At 37.5% G+C, this 16,888-nt stretch overlaps 2 protein-coding genes across 2 annotated transcripts; both read left to right on the forward strand.

Annotated features, from left to right (window-relative positions):
- The first annotated feature begins 311 nt into the window (after positions 1-311).
- Positions 312-1,214, forward strand: LOC113752002. The gene has a single exon (XM_027296147.1). It carries the CDS (start codon positions 312-314, stop codon positions 1,212-1,214), a length of 903 nt encoding a protein of 300 aa, XP_027151948.1.
- A 6,446-nt stretch (positions 1,215-7,660) lies between these two features.
- On the forward strand, positions 7,661-11,972 carry LOC113751936 (7-deoxyloganetic acid glucosyltransferase-like). The gene is made up of 2 exons (XM_027296080.1): positions 7,661-8,281; positions 10,820-11,972. Exons 1-2 carry the CDS (start codon positions 7,726-7,728, stop codon positions 11,788-11,790), a joined length of 1,527 nt encoding a protein of 508 aa, XP_027151881.1. The 5' UTR covers positions 7,661-7,725; the 3' UTR covers positions 11,791-11,972.
- The last annotated feature ends 4,916 nt before the right edge of the window (positions 11,973-16,888 follow it).

Below are 16,888 nucleotides of genomic sequence, written 5' to 3' on the forward strand. Positions count from 1 at the left end.
AACACAAGTACAGGACCATGAGCGGGAGGCAGAGCCCATGCGCACATAGTTCAGAACTTGCAATTCCTCACTCTGCGTAGAGGGGAAAGGGGGTTTTATTTTTTTCTGCTTTATTTTGGTTTTAGCTAGTTTTCTTCTCTCTTCCTCTTTGTTTGTTGATTTTGGCTGTTACTAGTTCTTTAAAAAATATATATATATATATCTTCCTTTTGGTTGTGTCTTAAGGTGGCATCTGCTTCTTTAACTGGTGGAGCAAGAGCTCTTAGCATCGAGGGATAGTTCTGGGAACATTGTGAGTATTCCAAAAGAAGATGGAGGAAGTTCTTGTTAGTGCACTGAAAAGGTTTGATCTATCAGAAAAAGAGGTGGAAGGAATAGATCTAGATGATGAGGATGTGGAACTAAGTGTGCAGGACTGCAGGGGAAGTCTAGTGGGGAGAATAATGGGTGACAAGATTGCTAATTTCACAGGAGTAAAAAATTTCACTAATCATGTCTGGGGGTATCCCAGAAACTTAAGAGTGACGGAAATAGGACCCAATGTTTTTCAGTTTCAGTTTGAGAAGGAGGTTGAAAGGGAAAGAGTGCTAAGAGGAGGACCATGGATTATGGACAATCAAGTGTTAGTGATCAGAGAATGGAGTGCTGGCTTTGAAAAGAAAATTGAGTGCTTCAGATTCTCACCACTATGGATTCAGATCTGGAACTTGCCAACCCACTGGATGAGCAGTGCAGCGGGAGTAAAGATTGGAAGGGTATTTCGAAATGTAAAGGATGTCATTCTGCCTCCAGGAGGGGGGAAAGAGGGGAAGCACATGAAGATATTGGCAGAGATTGACCTATTACAACCTCTTATTAGAGGCACTACAGTAAAGCTTAATGGGGAAGTAGTCTGGGTAGAATTCAAGTATGAAAGATGCCCAGATTTCTGCTATAAATGTGGGATAATAGGTCATGGAGATAAGGTGTGTAAACTGGAAATGAATTTGAATCAGACGCATAGAGAGGCTCAGTTTGGACCGTGGATGAGAGCAGGAAACATTATGTTTTCTCCAATTAGGGAAGGTACTGGGAAGGAAATGGTGGTAAAAATCCATACCACAGGACAAGGGGAGGGAAGAGTTGAATCATATAGGACAATGGAAGGCCTGGATACAGGGAAGCAAACTGAAAGGAAAGGAATAACAGAAGGGGGAGGAAAAGATAGGAAATGAGAGGGACAAAGGGGAGGTGATAGTGAAAAGAAACGACAGAGGGGAAGGGGAGGGGGGAAAATGAAGGTGGGGCAAAAAGAGAGTCAACAACAGGAAGGTGTGAATGAGCTACGAAATAAGAAAATGGAGGAGGAGAATAAATCTAGCTTGATGGAGAACAAAATGGATATGGATGGGCTGGAGCAGGAGGAGGGCACAGGAAACTCCTTGTCATCAGCTCAAATGGACAATACAAATGAGAGCATGGAAGAGGGAAACCATAGAAAGGTGGTATTGATGACTAGTCAAGGAATGGAAGAAAAAAGAAAACAACAAAAAGGATTCCACAGATCAAAAAGATTACCACTAAGAGAAATAAAGACAAACATCCAGGTTGTGGCAAAAGGAGGAAAAAGGAAGAAGAGTGGAGCAAAAGAGGAGGGGGAACCAATGGAGGAGGATGACTGGGAGGAACCATTACAAAAATTACTCAAGATGGAGGTTCAAAAGCTCAAAGAGCAAGGGGAATTGGAGGCTATCCCTGGAATGCCTCCACTGTGCAAATGAAGGTACTGGTGTGGAATTGTCGAGGTGTGGGAGGACTCTTGACAATTCCCCAATTGAAGGAGATGATAAATCTCCACTTTCCAAGTATTGTGTTCCTGAGTGAGACAAAAAACAAAAAAATAGTGATGGAAAAAGTTAAAAGGCAACTGAATTTCGATCAATGTTATGTGGTAGATCCAGTTGGCAAGGCAGGAGGTCTAACTATGTTTTGGAAGGAGGAGGTGCAGGTGGAGAGTATCAATGATGGTAATTTCTTTATAGAGGTAAAAATAAAGGATCTGGAGGCAAAGAGTGAATGGTGGTTAGTGGGAGTGTATGCTAGTACTGAGGAAAACATTAGGAAAGAGCAATGGAAAATGATAGAGCAAAAAAAGAAAGATTGGGGGGATCACTGGATCTTAGTGGGAGACTTCAATGATATAAGATCAGGGAAAGAAAAATTGGGAGGGGGGGAGAGTGAGAGCTGAGGGTAGCTTTAGAGAGTTTAACAGGTTTATCAAGGAAAATGAATTGGTGGAAATAGCTTTTGAAGGAAAACCATGGACATGGTATAACCAATGGGAAGGGGAGGGAGAGGTGAGAGAGAGATTAGACAGATGTTTAGGATCAGTGGACTGGTACCAACTTTTTGAAAAGGCAAGCTGTATTCACCAAGAAAATGAGGCCTCAGATCATAGCTTTATTATCCTGGACACTATCCCCAATCAGAGAAAAAAGAAAAGAAGATTTTATTTTGATCAAAGGTGGGCTAGAAATGAGGAAAGCAAAGGTATCATAGAGGCAGCATGGGGTAGGGAACAGAAGGGATCAAGAATGTTCAAAGTGATGAGGAAAATCAAAGAATGTCGAATGGCTCTGTTGTTATGGAATAGAAAGTTGAGGATGAACTCTGGGAAGAAAATAGAACAAATTAATGAGAAAATGCAGGAATTAAAAGAGTCAAATGGAGATAGGATACGAGGGCAGCTAGTGGATATGAAACTTCAACTCAGCAAAGCTTACAAAGAGAAGGAACTTTACTAGAGTCAGAAAGCAAGATGTAGGTGGTTGCAGGAAGGGGATAAGAACACTGCTTATTTCCATGCAAGTGTGATGACAACAAGGAAAAGAAACAAAATCACAGCTTTACAGAGGAGTAATGGGGAATGGTGCGAAACTGAACAAGAAGTGACGAAGGAAATTTGCAGCTATTACCAACAGTTGCTTACAACAGAAAATTCTGATCAGGAGCAAGATGTAACTCAAGGTGTTCCCAATACTATCTCTAGACAGATGAATGAGCAACTAATACAACCAGTGAAGGAAGCAGAAATCAAAAAAGTTCTTTTTTCTATGCATCCAAATAAATCTCTGGGCACTGATGGTATGTCTCCACTATTTTTTCAAAAGTATTGGGATACTATCTGCTTAGATGTGGTAAATGCAGTAACCAGTGTTTTCCATTCGGGTAATATGTTGAAGGCTGCTAATGAAACTCTTATCACTCTGATCCTTAAGGTTGATAACCCTTTAAATTTGACTCAGTATAGGCCTATCAGTTTGTGTAATACCATGTATAAAATCATATCCAAAGTGCCGGCTAATAGGCTTAAAATTGTGCTAAACAAGTGTATCAGTGAGTCTTAATCCGTTTTTGTTCCTGGTCGGCAGATTATGGATAATGTTCTTATTGCACAAGAAGTCATGCATTTTCTCAAAAACAAAAGAAAAGGGAGAGTAGGGTATATGGCTTTAAAGCTAGATATGTCTAAGGCTTACGATAGGGTGGAATGGAAATTTGTAGGGAGAATGATGATGCGCACGGGTTTCTGTCCTATTTTTGTTCGATGGATTATGGCTTGTGTTTCCTCTGTGTCCTATTCTTTTAACCTGAATGGAGAAAGGGTGGGTTTCATCACAGCCAGTAGGGCGCTGAGACAAGGGGACCCCCTTTCTCCGTATCTTTTTCTGATTTGTACAGAGGGACTCTCTTACATGATCAACTGGGAGATGAACCAAGGAAAAATACAGGAATCAAAGTATGCAAAAACAGCCCCAAAATATCGCATTTATTTTTTACTGATGATTCAGTAATCTGCTGCAAAGCAACAGTCCAAGAGGCAAAGCAATTAAAGGATATCTTACAGGCTTACTCAAAGGAGTCGGGGCAAGTGATCAATTTTGACAAATCAGCTGTGTACTTCAGCAGGAATACTACTAGACAGGTCAGAGGGGATGTATGTCAAGAGTTAGGGAATATGAGGGAAGCAAGCAGTGGTAGATACTTGGGTCTGCCTATGGCGATAGGAAGATCAAAAAACCAAGTTTTTGGGTATATCAAGAGCTCAATTATAAACAAATTGAAAGGTTGGAAAAACAAAATGTTGAGTTCAGCTGGGAAAGAAGTTCTGATTAAGTCAGTGATACAAGCTATGCCAAATTACGCCATGGCATGCTTTAAGCTGCCAAAAGGACTGTGCAAGGAAATATGCAAGTGCATAGTGAATTTCTGGTGGGGCAGAGGGGAGCAAGACAGGAAAGTGCATTGGTTAAGTTGGAAAAGATTATCAGAAGTAAAAGGAAAGGGGGGATTGGGTTTCAGAGATCTGGAAGCTTTCAATGAAGCCTTACTTGCTAAGCAGCTTTCGAGAATTTTAACTTCCCCAAATCTGCTAATGAGTAAGGTGATCAGAGCAAAATACTTAAAAGATCCAAATGCTCTGGAAAACAACCCCCCCCAATCAGCATCATGGTCATGGAAAAGCATTCACAGTGTAGGGAGACTGATCCAGAGAGGTATGTGGAAAAGGATAGGAGATGGAAGCCAGGTGAACATATGGAAGGATAGGTGGATAATGGGATTAAGAACAAGTACAGTAACAACAAGCCGCTCTCCAAACTGTCAGATTCAGACCGTGAACCAGTTAATAAAAGATGGAAGATGGAATGCAGAAATTATAAATCAAATCCTCAATTCAGAGGATAGTGTGAAGATAATCAGTATGCCACTCAGTTGCTTCAGAAGAAAAGACAGATTTTTTTATGGAACTTCTCCAAATCGGGGCAGTACACAGTGAAGACAGGATACGCAAATGTTATGCAGGAAAAGAGCAATGGAACGAGAAGAGAAAGGATAGGAGAGAAAACAAGCTGGGAAATCAGAAAGCATAGCATTTGGAAACGTCTCTGGAAACTGAACTTGAAACACAAGCTGAAACTCTTCATCTGGAGGAGTTTGCAAAACAGCTTAGCTACCAAGGAGACAATCTACAGCAGAACAGGTAAAGGTGACAGGATATGTAATGGGTGCGAGGAGGAAGTAGAAACTATGGAGCACATGTTTTTTCAATATCCGATAGCTCAAACAGTTTGGAAAGTAGCACCAGTGAGATGGGAAGGACTAAATGATCTTCAAAATAATCTGTGGAGATGGTGGGCAGCAGTTTCACAAACTGAGAAAATGGAAAAAAGGAAAGGAAAGAATCAGTCTAACAGCAAACATACTGTGACAGATATGGAAATCACGGAACAAGGCCCAATTTGAAAATGAGAAAGGAGAAGCAAGGAATATAATTGGGAAGGCACAATAGGAGTTGATTGAATATGAGGAGGTGACAGGAAGAGCAAGGAAGGAAATGGAGGGTGAAGTAGGGTCTGATCAGCATAGAAAGGGTAGTGAACCTCCAAAAGAAGGTATCATCAGAATTCACACGGATGCGGCTGTAAGTGCAAAGCTGATCAGAACTGGAAAGGGGATAATAGCAAGACACTAGACAGGAGATATTATGAGAGCAAGAGGTGTAATGGAGATGAAAATGGGATAGGCACTAATGGAAGAATCCTTAACCATTAGAATGGCACTCCAAATGGCAAGACAAGCAGGCTGGGGAAAGAAAGAAGTGATGTCAAATTGTAAAACAGCAGTCGACATGATCGCAAACAACAATGTGTAGGAGGGTCATATAGCAACCATCCTGGAAGACATTGAGGACCTAATTAAAGGGTTTGATTTTTGCACAGTCTCTTTTGTACCTAGATCAGCTAATGTAGGAAGTCATAGGCTAGCACAATTTGTAACAAAGCTAGTTAATGACATTGACTGGGAAAACAATTTCCCAACTTGGCTAATAGAAGCAGCCAACAAAGATTGGAGGGCTGAGGCCACCTTTTGTAATGAAGCCCTTGTAGTATCAAGCTAATCTATAAAATGACATCTAACGTTTGTTGAAAAAAAAAAGAAAAAAAAAACAACTCCATCTTCTTCTCTTTCCCTAACCCAAATCACTAATAGATCTCAACAAACGAATTACAGAAGGAAGGGAGAGAAGTGTGCCACGAAATAAGCAAAAATGCGCAAATATTGCAGCTCTCCGCTTCCTATTTGTCCCTGCAGTAAAGTCACAAAGATGATTACTTCGTGGATTGATAGAAACCCAGGGAGAAGGTACGCCATTTGCTCACAAGAAGTTGATGGTTGTAGGTATTGGAATTGGATTGACGAGGAGATGTGTCGCCATTCTATTGAGTTGATACGGGGCCTTTCAAGGAGGATCGATACAACAGAAAAGCCAAAAAAGGAATTTGAAGCTGCAGCATCAAGATCCGAGGCAAAAGCTCCTAAGTTGAAGGCAAAATTAAGAGAAACAGTGGAGCATGTACGGTGGTAGAAATGGTTGAATAAGTTTCTTGTGAGGGTACTTGTGGTGAGTTGGTTGGTTGTTGTGATAATGATGCTTATAGAGAAAAAAAAAAAAAAGAGGTGGAGTCTCTGCTAGGATGCTACAAATAGGGGTAAATGTACTGGGATAATGCTGTAAATTCGTGTGATTTGGCTTTTCAGGTGGCAAAACCGGATAAACTGGCCAAAAGGACTACGAGTTCCCCATTTTACAAATTCAAGGGCCGAAAATTGACAACAAATAGTTCAAGGGCTTAATTTTATCTAAACTAAAAGTTCAGGGGCCAAACAAATAATTTATCCTAAATTGTTCATTCGATGTAAAATAATATTTAGTTGTTTTGCTTGGCACCATGTGGAGAAAGTAAATTTCATCATATATACCATAAAATATTATATAACGTGCTCCATGCTGATTCCTAAAACTATACAATAAACTCCGCAACATTATTCTATGCAGTGACCGAGGAGCCCAATCTACTTCCACTCGTCCCCAAGAAAGATTGTCCTAGATCGAATACAAGGGGCCAGGCATCTTCAAACTTCCTCCAGTCACGCCTCTCAATGATCCCACTTACATCACAAACAAACACAGGAATTAGGGACCTCTATCTTTGCCCGTTGCAGTTGCACCGCGCCCTTCACATATTAACGCAACAAATATAGATACTAAAATGATGAAAAAATTTGTTATTATATATTATTATGTTAATATATACATTTACTCATATATTATTATATTAATTTATACATTTACTCTGATAGTGAAGTTTATCTTGTATAATACAATATCAATATAATAATTATAGACACTAATAAACACTCATTTCGTCCTATTGTTATTATTATATTTTCGTTCTATTATTGTTTCAAAATAAGAGTTACCATTTCAAATTTAACATATACTTTCCAATTTTACCTTTTACAAAAATAACTTTTTAAAATTTCAATACAAGAGAATATGTTAAATTTAAAGGATATTTTGTCAATTTACTGATTCCACCTCATCTAGACATAATATTTATCATATTTTCATAAAAAGTTGAATTCTCAAAAAAATTGACTTGATATTAGGACGGAGGAAGTGTAAAAAATATAACAAATTTCAAAATATGACGAAATTTTATATGACAGATTATTGTTAGTATCTACGTTTGTTGTTTTGGCTGTATTTATTTAACAATTTTAGCCGGCCCTTAACCCACATCATAGTATTATAAAGCCTCCTGTCTCAGCACCTGGCTGAATGTCTCAACTTGGCATCACTCAAAATCTCACTCAGACCGTTGAAGAAAATTTGAAAAAGAAATGTCTCAGCATCAAAACCCGGCTCCGGCAGCTGCCGAAGAAGCGCCACTGCCACCACATGTATTGATTTTTCCATTACCTATGCAGGGCCATGTAAACTCCATGCTAAAGCTGGCCGAACTCTGCTGCATTTCAGGCCTGCACGTCACTGTCCTCCTCTCCGACTTCAACTACGACCGTCTCCTCCGTCATGCCAATGTCGAATGGCGGTTTGCTAAGTACCCCGGGTTCCAATTCGCCACTATTTCTGACGGACTCCCGGACGACCATCCCCGGGTTGGGGAACGGACGATGGAGATCGTGTTGAGTTTGAAGGTTGTTGGGGAATCCCAGTTCAGAAATCTCATGGTTTCAACCGATCGGCTGACCAAAATTGGTGGTGTGAAGAGGAGACCGTTGACTTGTCTGATTATGGATGGGGTGCTGAGCTTTGCTGCTGTTGTTGCTGAAGAAATGGGAATCCCTTTTATTTATTTCAGGACAGTTGGGGCTTGCTCTTTCTGGGCTAATTTCTGTATCCAAGATGTGATTGATGCTGGTGAAATTCCTTTCAAAGGTAAGTTGGATTTCATCAATATCTATGTATTTTTACTCTTCTATAGTAATTGTTAAATTACCAACTCCATGGGTAATTAGGTGGATTTAGCCTGTTGTTTTCAAAATTATGTTTGCCTTATAATTGGTTTATTTTCTGTTTTGGTTTTTTTGGGTTGTGAAAATGAGTTATTTTTTACCTATTAATTGTAGGCAAAGACAGCAAATTTGCAAATTTTTAAAAATTTTGTTTAGTTTTATTTAATTTTTTTCCTTCTATTAACGGTAAGAATACAATAGTCTACATGGGTTATAAAATTGAGATTGAGTAATCATGTTTTCATTGTGATTATATCAATTCTTGAATAGTTTTGGCCTTAGTTTTGTTTTTACTGATCTCTTTAGATCAGTTGTGCCTTATGCTCTTTTGTTTTCCTTTTCATCGCTTTAGTGGGTAGTCTAACTTGCATCCATTGTTGTTTAATCTTCCTTGAACTTGCATTAAACAAGTACTGTAACAGTGTCACTGATTTTCCTTCTAGCTGTTCAATGCTGCATTTGATTTTCTTTGTGTTTATGTGATTGGAGAAAAGGTGATTGCAAACTATTTACTTCCAATAGATAATTATGTAAATATGGCTGTAAACTGATTGAGCACTTAAAAATAGTTCAGGAGGTCTCAATATGGATTCAAGCTTATATCAAATGTACCAGCATTTAAGATTCAATTCAGTAAATGAATGTAGCTCGAGTTAGTAAATATTGGGTTGTAAAGCTTGTGACCTGGGGTTGAACATGTTTTTCTTTACGTTTAGAATGGATGTATACACATATGTATGTGTATACACATATTTACTGTATATATGTTTCTATGCTAAATGTGTTACATTTTAGATTGATTAATCATGAGTTATTAAATTATATATACTGGTTCAAACCAAAAAACTGAAAGATGTGATTATATAAAATTTCAAAATTAAAAATTAGAGGAGGACAAATTGAGCTTTCAGGCAAATTCGAGCCTAAAAGATATAGGATTCAGTGGAGCTCAACCTTCAAATTTAAGTTGTATAGAGCTCAAGTCTTTTTATCCTGGTATTATTTGATGTCAAAACTGACTTGCCCCTGGTGGTTAGAGAAACCCAATTTTCAGCTCCATGTAAGGTGGATTTTATCTACTTCATAGATAACATGTATCCAGCAGCACACTTGCATATTTTCTTTTTTGAAGAAATTTTTCTACATTACAGGCAAAACATTCATTCTGCAATTAAAGATGTCCTTCTGCAACTTTCACACTTTGATTCTACAAAACTTGCAACTTTTCTTTTCTGTCTTGGATGAAACACTCTAACAAGAATAAAAAGATATCCTTGGTAACTTTCAATTGGGGGTTTAGATATAAAATTCAATAGTGGGGGTTAAAATAAAATTCAAAATCAACTAATCAATGTCTAATGGTGGTAATGTTTTTCATTTTTTCCTTTTTTTGGTAACTTTTCTTCACTGTAAATCCTTTTGCGTATTTTGACGAAATGGTTTATGGGCTGCTGAGTCCTTTTCGCCTTGAAGATTTTTGGCCTTTTTTTTTCTTTTCCTCATTGTTACTCTTTTGTTGTGAGGCAATATAACTGAAGCGGAAGCTATGAAACTATGAAACACAAATAGAAGATGATGAATGGGTGTATTTAAGTAGATGTAATATTTCTTATGCTTGTGCAAAACTTTATTAGATATTTTTTTATATGATGTTCTATTAAAAAATACAATATCCAGTAATTGGTTCAGGATTCTAATTCTACTCATTCCAAATGGTAAATCTCGTATTCTTTTTTATTCAACCCTTAATGTTGAAAGCCAGACACCCAGGTTCTCTTATGCTCAAATTGCTATTTAGAACAATTGTGTCCATTCTTGTGTATTTCTTTGTCTTTCTGTCATAGCTAGTCTAAATTGAAAAAAGCTAATCTAACATGATCATATTGTCAGTGCTTTTGCTTTTCATTATTCTTTATGCTATTCGATTTTCTTTGGTGATTTGTTTGACAGCCGATGTGAGAACGAATTTGTTCACTGGTTACTGATTTCATGTGTATGAGGTGTTCAGTAACAGGAGAGAGTGGGGGTGGCATGTTGTAATTTACTCTTCCATCTGCATGATGTTGTAAGCTTCTCCTTCGTGAACATTAGGTTTAGAACTCAAATTGAACTTGTGAATTTTGATCTGCAATTGAAATGAACAAACTTCTATATTTTATAATTTCTTTTGTTTTTGGATCAGGAACTTTACAGTTTTACCAAATGCTAGGATTCAAGTTAATTACAACTGTAGAACATTTCTGATTAGTTCCTGATAAAGTTAGTTGGACTTGTGAATGAAATGGTGCTGGGAAAACACTATTGTAAGTTATTTGAAATATTTTTACTGTAGCACTTTTTGTGATGTGATGTATGTGAGATAAAAAGGTAATTGGAAAGATAAAAAGGTGTATTGGAAATTGTAATGATGATGTAAGCAAATATATTTAGGAAAATAATCAGCTGTCCAAACAACTTGCAGGAAAAGATGAGGACAAAGTAAGCTATAGAAATAAGAAGGAGATGGATTTAATGGTAACCAGTGTGGCAGGCATGGAAGGATATCTAAGGAGGCGTGACCTGCCAGCATTCTTTCGTGTAGCTGATGTCAACAATCCAGGGTTGCAGACCATCAAATCTGAAACTAGAAGAAGTGTTAAAGCTAGGGCTCTTATACTGAACTCATTTGAAGACTTAGAAGGGCCAATTCTTGATCAGATAAGGAAACACATGCCCATTTTGTTTTCAATTGGTCCCCTACATGCCCATCTCAAAGTCCGGATAGCAGCAAGCAAGTCCACAACAGAGAAGTCAATGGGCCATTCTGGGAGTTTCTGGGAAGAAGACAGGAGCTGCATCGAATGGCTGAACTCGCAGCCTGACAAGTCTGTGATCTATGTGAGCTTTGGCAGTGTTACCATAATGACAAGGGATGAGCTTTTAGAGTTTTGGTATGGCTTGGTGAACAGTGGCCAGATGTTTCTGTGGGTGATGAGGCCTGACTCTGTCATTGGAAAGGATGGGGTGAGTCATCTTCCAGTTGAGATAGAAGAAGGCACAAAGGCTAGAGGATACATTGTGGGATGGGCGCCCCAAGAAGAGGTTCTAGCACATCCAGCAACTGGTGGATTTTTGACTCATTGTGGGTGGAATTCTACTCTTGAGAGCATAAATGCAGGAATCCCCATGATTTGCTGGCCTTACTTTGCAGACCAAACTATCAATAGCAGGTTTGTGGATGAGGTCTGGAAGCTGGGTTTGGATATGAAAGACACTTGTGATAGAGTCACCGTGGAGATTATGGTTAGGGACCTGATGGAAGTGAGAAAAGATGAGTTCTTGAAAAAGGCAGAACATATGGCTAATCTGGCAAAAAAAGCTGTTAGTGAGGGTGGATCATCTTACTGTAACTTGGATAGCCTATTTGAATTCATTAGTTCTATGATTGTGTGAGCCAAAGTGTCCTGTTGAGGAAAAAAGCATGGGAGTTGAAGCCATTTAGTCCTGGATTGGCAAGTATCTGACACATTGTCTTATTAGAGAGTTCTGAATTACTGTAACTTTGGATAACCCCTTCGAATCCAATAAATCTATGATTATTTGAGTAATTGAATTATTCAGAAACACTTTTACTATGGTATTGACTTTCCTTATATACTAGCAAATTCCTAAGAAATGTATTAAAGACATTACAGATGCTAAAGCAAGTCAACTTCCTAAGTATGACTATGACGTGCTGCCTGTGAACAGAAAAGGAAATGAATTTTAACATGATAATCCTTTGTGATCCAGCGTTCTTATCACTCCAATTGACAAAAACCTGAATATCTAACAGATGGGATGGAGCTGCGGTTCTTAGATATCACTCTGCCATCTATGAAATTAAAGTGGTAATCGCACAAATCTTCTTGAGTTTGAATGGATGTGGTTCGCTTTAGTACATACATATTCATTTTCTTCAGCGACTCATGACATATGCCTAGTTCTACAAACGAGATTGCCAACTTAGCATATTTTTAAATGAGGGTCTAGTGGAGGACAAATGACTTGAGGTTCCTAGAAACTTCTATACAATTTAAAGGTCTTTATCGAGAATGGTATAAAATATAGCGTAATTTTATTTTGTTTTACGTAAACATTCAAAAATCTAAATCTGGTGTTTAAAATTGAAAAGGATTCTTAGTTTGGTCTTCCAAAATACTCCACAATGTTTATTTCATGTTTTAAATTAAAAAAAAGCCTTAATTTGGTCTCTTACTAGCGCAAAATAGGGTTCACTTAATTTTGTTCTTCGTAAGTATTCAAAAATCTCAATGCTGTGTTTAAAAATTGAAAATATTCTTAGTTTGATTCTCCAAAGTACTCCAAAATGTTTATTCAGTGTTTCAAACAGAAAAAAGTCATAATTTCATCTCTTAAAATAGCACAAAATCTCAATTTGGTCTTCCTAGCTACGTCGATTTTGGTCCTCCAAGAAAACTAATTAAAATGAGTACATGTTTCCTAAACTTGAAAGGTTGTAACTTTACGAAACAAAAAAGTAAGCAAGGCCATTTTATTCTGATAAGTGTTCATTTTTCATATTTTAAAATATGTTTATTTGTTTACTTTTGATAAGAAATTAGGGTTTTCAACAATAAAACTTGTTCTTTAAGTTATTAACTTTTATAAGCTTCATTTTATATCAATTACATGCATTTGGACGGACTAATGTGCAAATGATATGATTTTTTTAGGAATCAAGTAATTGACTAAACTCAGTTGCACTTGAAGTCACTATAACATTGGCAATGCGAAGAAAAACATACAAGGGGTTCAATTATAAGGAAAAGAGAATGCAAGGTCATAAACCAAGTGCAAAAGACCAAGATACACAAGCTGAAATAGCATGAAGTACCTCATGGATCTCTAATAGTTGCGGTTGCAGCATTGAAAAGCAAGAAGAAGCATAACTGTGCCTCGCTGATTGCCTCACGGATCTCTAAAACATTCCTACAAGTTGCTCTGCAATTTGCACTCATTTCACATTGCTTTTGTGGATAATTATTTTTTTTTTTTGCAAAAATCCAACTTGAACTAGCTAAGTTTGAGTTGGAAAACTCAAGGGCAACTTTATGACCATATTATGAGCCCATTTTCTCTTCCAAAACATCCATAAACACCTCTTGTATCTCACTGATTAAAGGGGAGGAAGAATAGAAGAATTAGGTAGTAGTAGTTAGAATACAAGGTTGTGTGAGCAAAAAGGTGAGATTTTCTTAAAAACACAACAAGCTTATTGAGGTAACCTTGAAGATCAAGGTTGTAAAAGAGAATCTTGAGGAGCTTGTTTCATTCACTTGAATAAGATTTCATCATCTTTTACCTTTTAATTCCTTGTTTAATTTATGTTTCATTTTAAGAGATTTATGAATTTTACTATGTTCAATCATATGTTCAGCTAAACTCTTGTATACTAAGGAAGGGATGAACTTATAGTTTCATGAATATGTAATTACTTGAGTTGATTTTTGGCCACTTTGTGAACTTGTTGGTTCATATATTTGCATCTAATGTGTAGTTGCTTGATCACCAACTATAGATCATCAAAGCATGTGTTTGAGCTATTAATTTGCCTTGCATATGTAGTTCAAAATATATGAACTCTAAATTATATCATCACGTTAGTAGGAGGTGAATTTAGATGGAACAAACTTGTAACTTCATTGAGATTCATGAACTTATGCTAAACTAATTTATCATGCAAATAGATAAAGGTTTGGTGTGAGTATTCTTGTTTATTTGCGAAGGCAATAGCTAAGAAATTGAGGGTGGTTACTTCTTCAACAAGTCACAATTTAAAGGTCTGATTAGCCAAGTTAATCATTGTCTTGAAGCAGCAAGGGATTCTAATTCCTAGCATCTTAATCTTAAGGAAAACCTAATCTAACTCTCTACTTTTATTTCTTTTCTTTCGACTTACCACCTACGTGATTACCACCTTGTGGCCGGTGTTATATTTATTTTTAAGCTCTGTGGCTGGTTGAACTGCCTATTTAACTTTTAACATTCATGAACGGTTGTACCACCTAAATTAACCTCTTTAATTTTTGCCATTTGGCTTGTTTAATTGCTAGTGCTGCTCTTTGATAATATTTCATTTGTTTAGATTATAAAGTTAGTAGAAAAACCTTGATAATTAACCAATTCCTTGTGGGATCGACGCTAATTATCATTATACTCGTTTGACCCATATACTTGTGAAAAATCAAGGTAATTGGGTTTAATTAATTTGATAATTTGGAATTTATAACTTGAAATCTTAAACCATATCATATTCCTTCAAAGGCTATTCGGCCTTAGTTTTTTTTATGATAAAAGTTTGCTTTTCCCTACATTTTTGTGCTTCAATGCATAGAAATTATTGGGGTGGCCTTTTTTCTCAATAGCAAAAAATGCAATACAATTAGTTGAAAGTAACATATCAATAGTACATTCTATCATTTGAAATAATAATATTGGAATTTTTTTAGAAGAGCAAATATAGCAACATAGTTTTGACTTAACAGCACATCAAGTGACCAATTGAGATTCTAGAATATCTTGGAGAACTAAAATGGAATTAACCCTAATATTCATATCTTTTAAGGTTAATGTCTTATTAGAAAACTAATTGAGGGATCTCAAATTTATAAATGTCCAAAGTTCAGTGCAATTAAGCTTAAGGCTTTGATGCAATATAAGAATGCAAGAAATATTACACTTCCATTTCTATTCCAATGTGCATAGTGTGAAGAAATTTGAAAAAGTAGACTTTTATCCACTACCACCCTCCTCCCCTTCTCCTCTCTCTCTTCCTACCGCCCTCTTCCCCCTCATTTTCCTCCTCCTCCCCCTCCTCCATTTCATCTCCCTTCTCCTCCCTTTCTCCCACCTCTTTCTTGTGCCCCTCGCCTGTTGAATCTGGTATCCTTTCCCTTCTCCTCTCCTCCTCTTTCTCTCTTTCCCATGGCCCTGTTCCCTTTCCCCTATTGGATCTAGATTGGTCTAGATGTGATAGAGGAAAGGGGCATGGGATATGGGAAAGAGGGGGAGAGGAAGAGAAGAGAAAGGAAAAAAAGGAGAAGGAAGAAGGGGGTGGTGGCAGTGAGTTGTGGAAGAGAGGAGGAGGCAGTGATTGAGTGGGTCAAAGGGGAAGGAGGAGGAGAAGGTGGGTGTGTGAGTGTGGGGGTGGTAGGTGGTGGTAGTGTGAAGCCCCGAAGGACGAAGAAAGAAAAAATTTCTGGCTAGAAATGTTTTTGGAGAATCCGGCCAGATCTTGGCCGGATTGTGACGTGGCACCTCAGCAGCCAGGTTTGACCGGCTATTTTCTAACGTTCTTATCTTGCTTTTGGCTGAGATTTCCCTCATTTCTTTCCTTGGCTTGGCCGGCTGTTTTGAGAAGAGAAAATAAGAGAGGAAAAACTTCATTTTCTAGCTTCCGATCTTGATCAAATCTTGAGTTTTAACTAGTGAAATCACAAACTACTCCGTACAAGTGTACACTAAGGAGGATGAAAGGCTGTGGTGGAGTGATTTTGGAGGAGGAAGCACTAAGCTATCAATTTGCTTGAGGTTTGACGGTATCTTGCTAAGAATTTCTTATCTACTTCAATTAATTGTTAATTAGTGGTTTGTAGAGGTTAGATATGCTATTTTGTGGATGATTTCATGGTTTAGGCTAAAGCTTAACCAATTTTGGATTTATTGGTGATTTTCCTATTTTTATATGGTAAATTATGGTTGGCCATTGAATGATAGTCTTGTATTGGGAAAGATGAAGCTTTTATGTACTAATTGTGGTTTGTTGTGGAAATTCTAGCTTGTGTAGGTCAATTTCAGTTTTAGGGTTTCGAATTAGGGCTTAATTGTGAATGGTTTTGGAGTTCTCTTTTGGCTCATATTGAAGGGGCATTGTGGCCTAATTAGATATGTGGCATATCTTTATGAGTCATATGTGTAATTGTGGTTATTTACAAAGGTTAGTTTAGAAGTGTAATTTCAGTTTACCTTGTTTCTGGACTTAACTTGGACTGCAAATTTCTCCATGTTTTAGACCGAACCAGCTTTTGGACAAAACATGAAAGTTGTAGATATATGAGTTAGCTATCTACCTGAAAAATTTCAGATCAATCGGAGTACTGTAGCTTGTGAAATGATCAAAATACCCTTGACTGCCCATAAGCCCTGTTTCACGGACAGTTTTCTGTCCTCTCTGAGATTTCAATCTTTGACTGTGAAAATGCATGATTTGGCTTTGGAGGTCTGCATAAGAATTGTAGGTATATGTCTTGTCTTCGAAACGCCATAAGAATCGTCTCAATCCAATAAGTGTAGCTTCAGTTGTTGTTATTGTGCCGAAAGGTGTGTTTTATAGTCTAAGATTTGTATGTGGTTGATTTGAGAGGAATCGGGTTCGCCCTTGGGAGAAGTAGGGGCGTCATAGTTTTGGAGTTCTCTATTGGCTCATATTGAAGGGGCATTCTGGCCTAATTAGATATGTGGCATATCTTTATGAGTCGTATGTGTAATT

Source organism: Coffea eugenioides, chromosome 11 (genome assembly GCF_003713205.1).
Source record: "Coffea eugenioides isolate CCC68of chromosome 11, Ceug_1.0, whole genome shotgun sequence".
NCBI classification, from domain to species: Eukaryota; Viridiplantae; Streptophyta; class Magnoliopsida; order Gentianales; family Rubiaceae; genus Coffea; species Coffea eugenioides.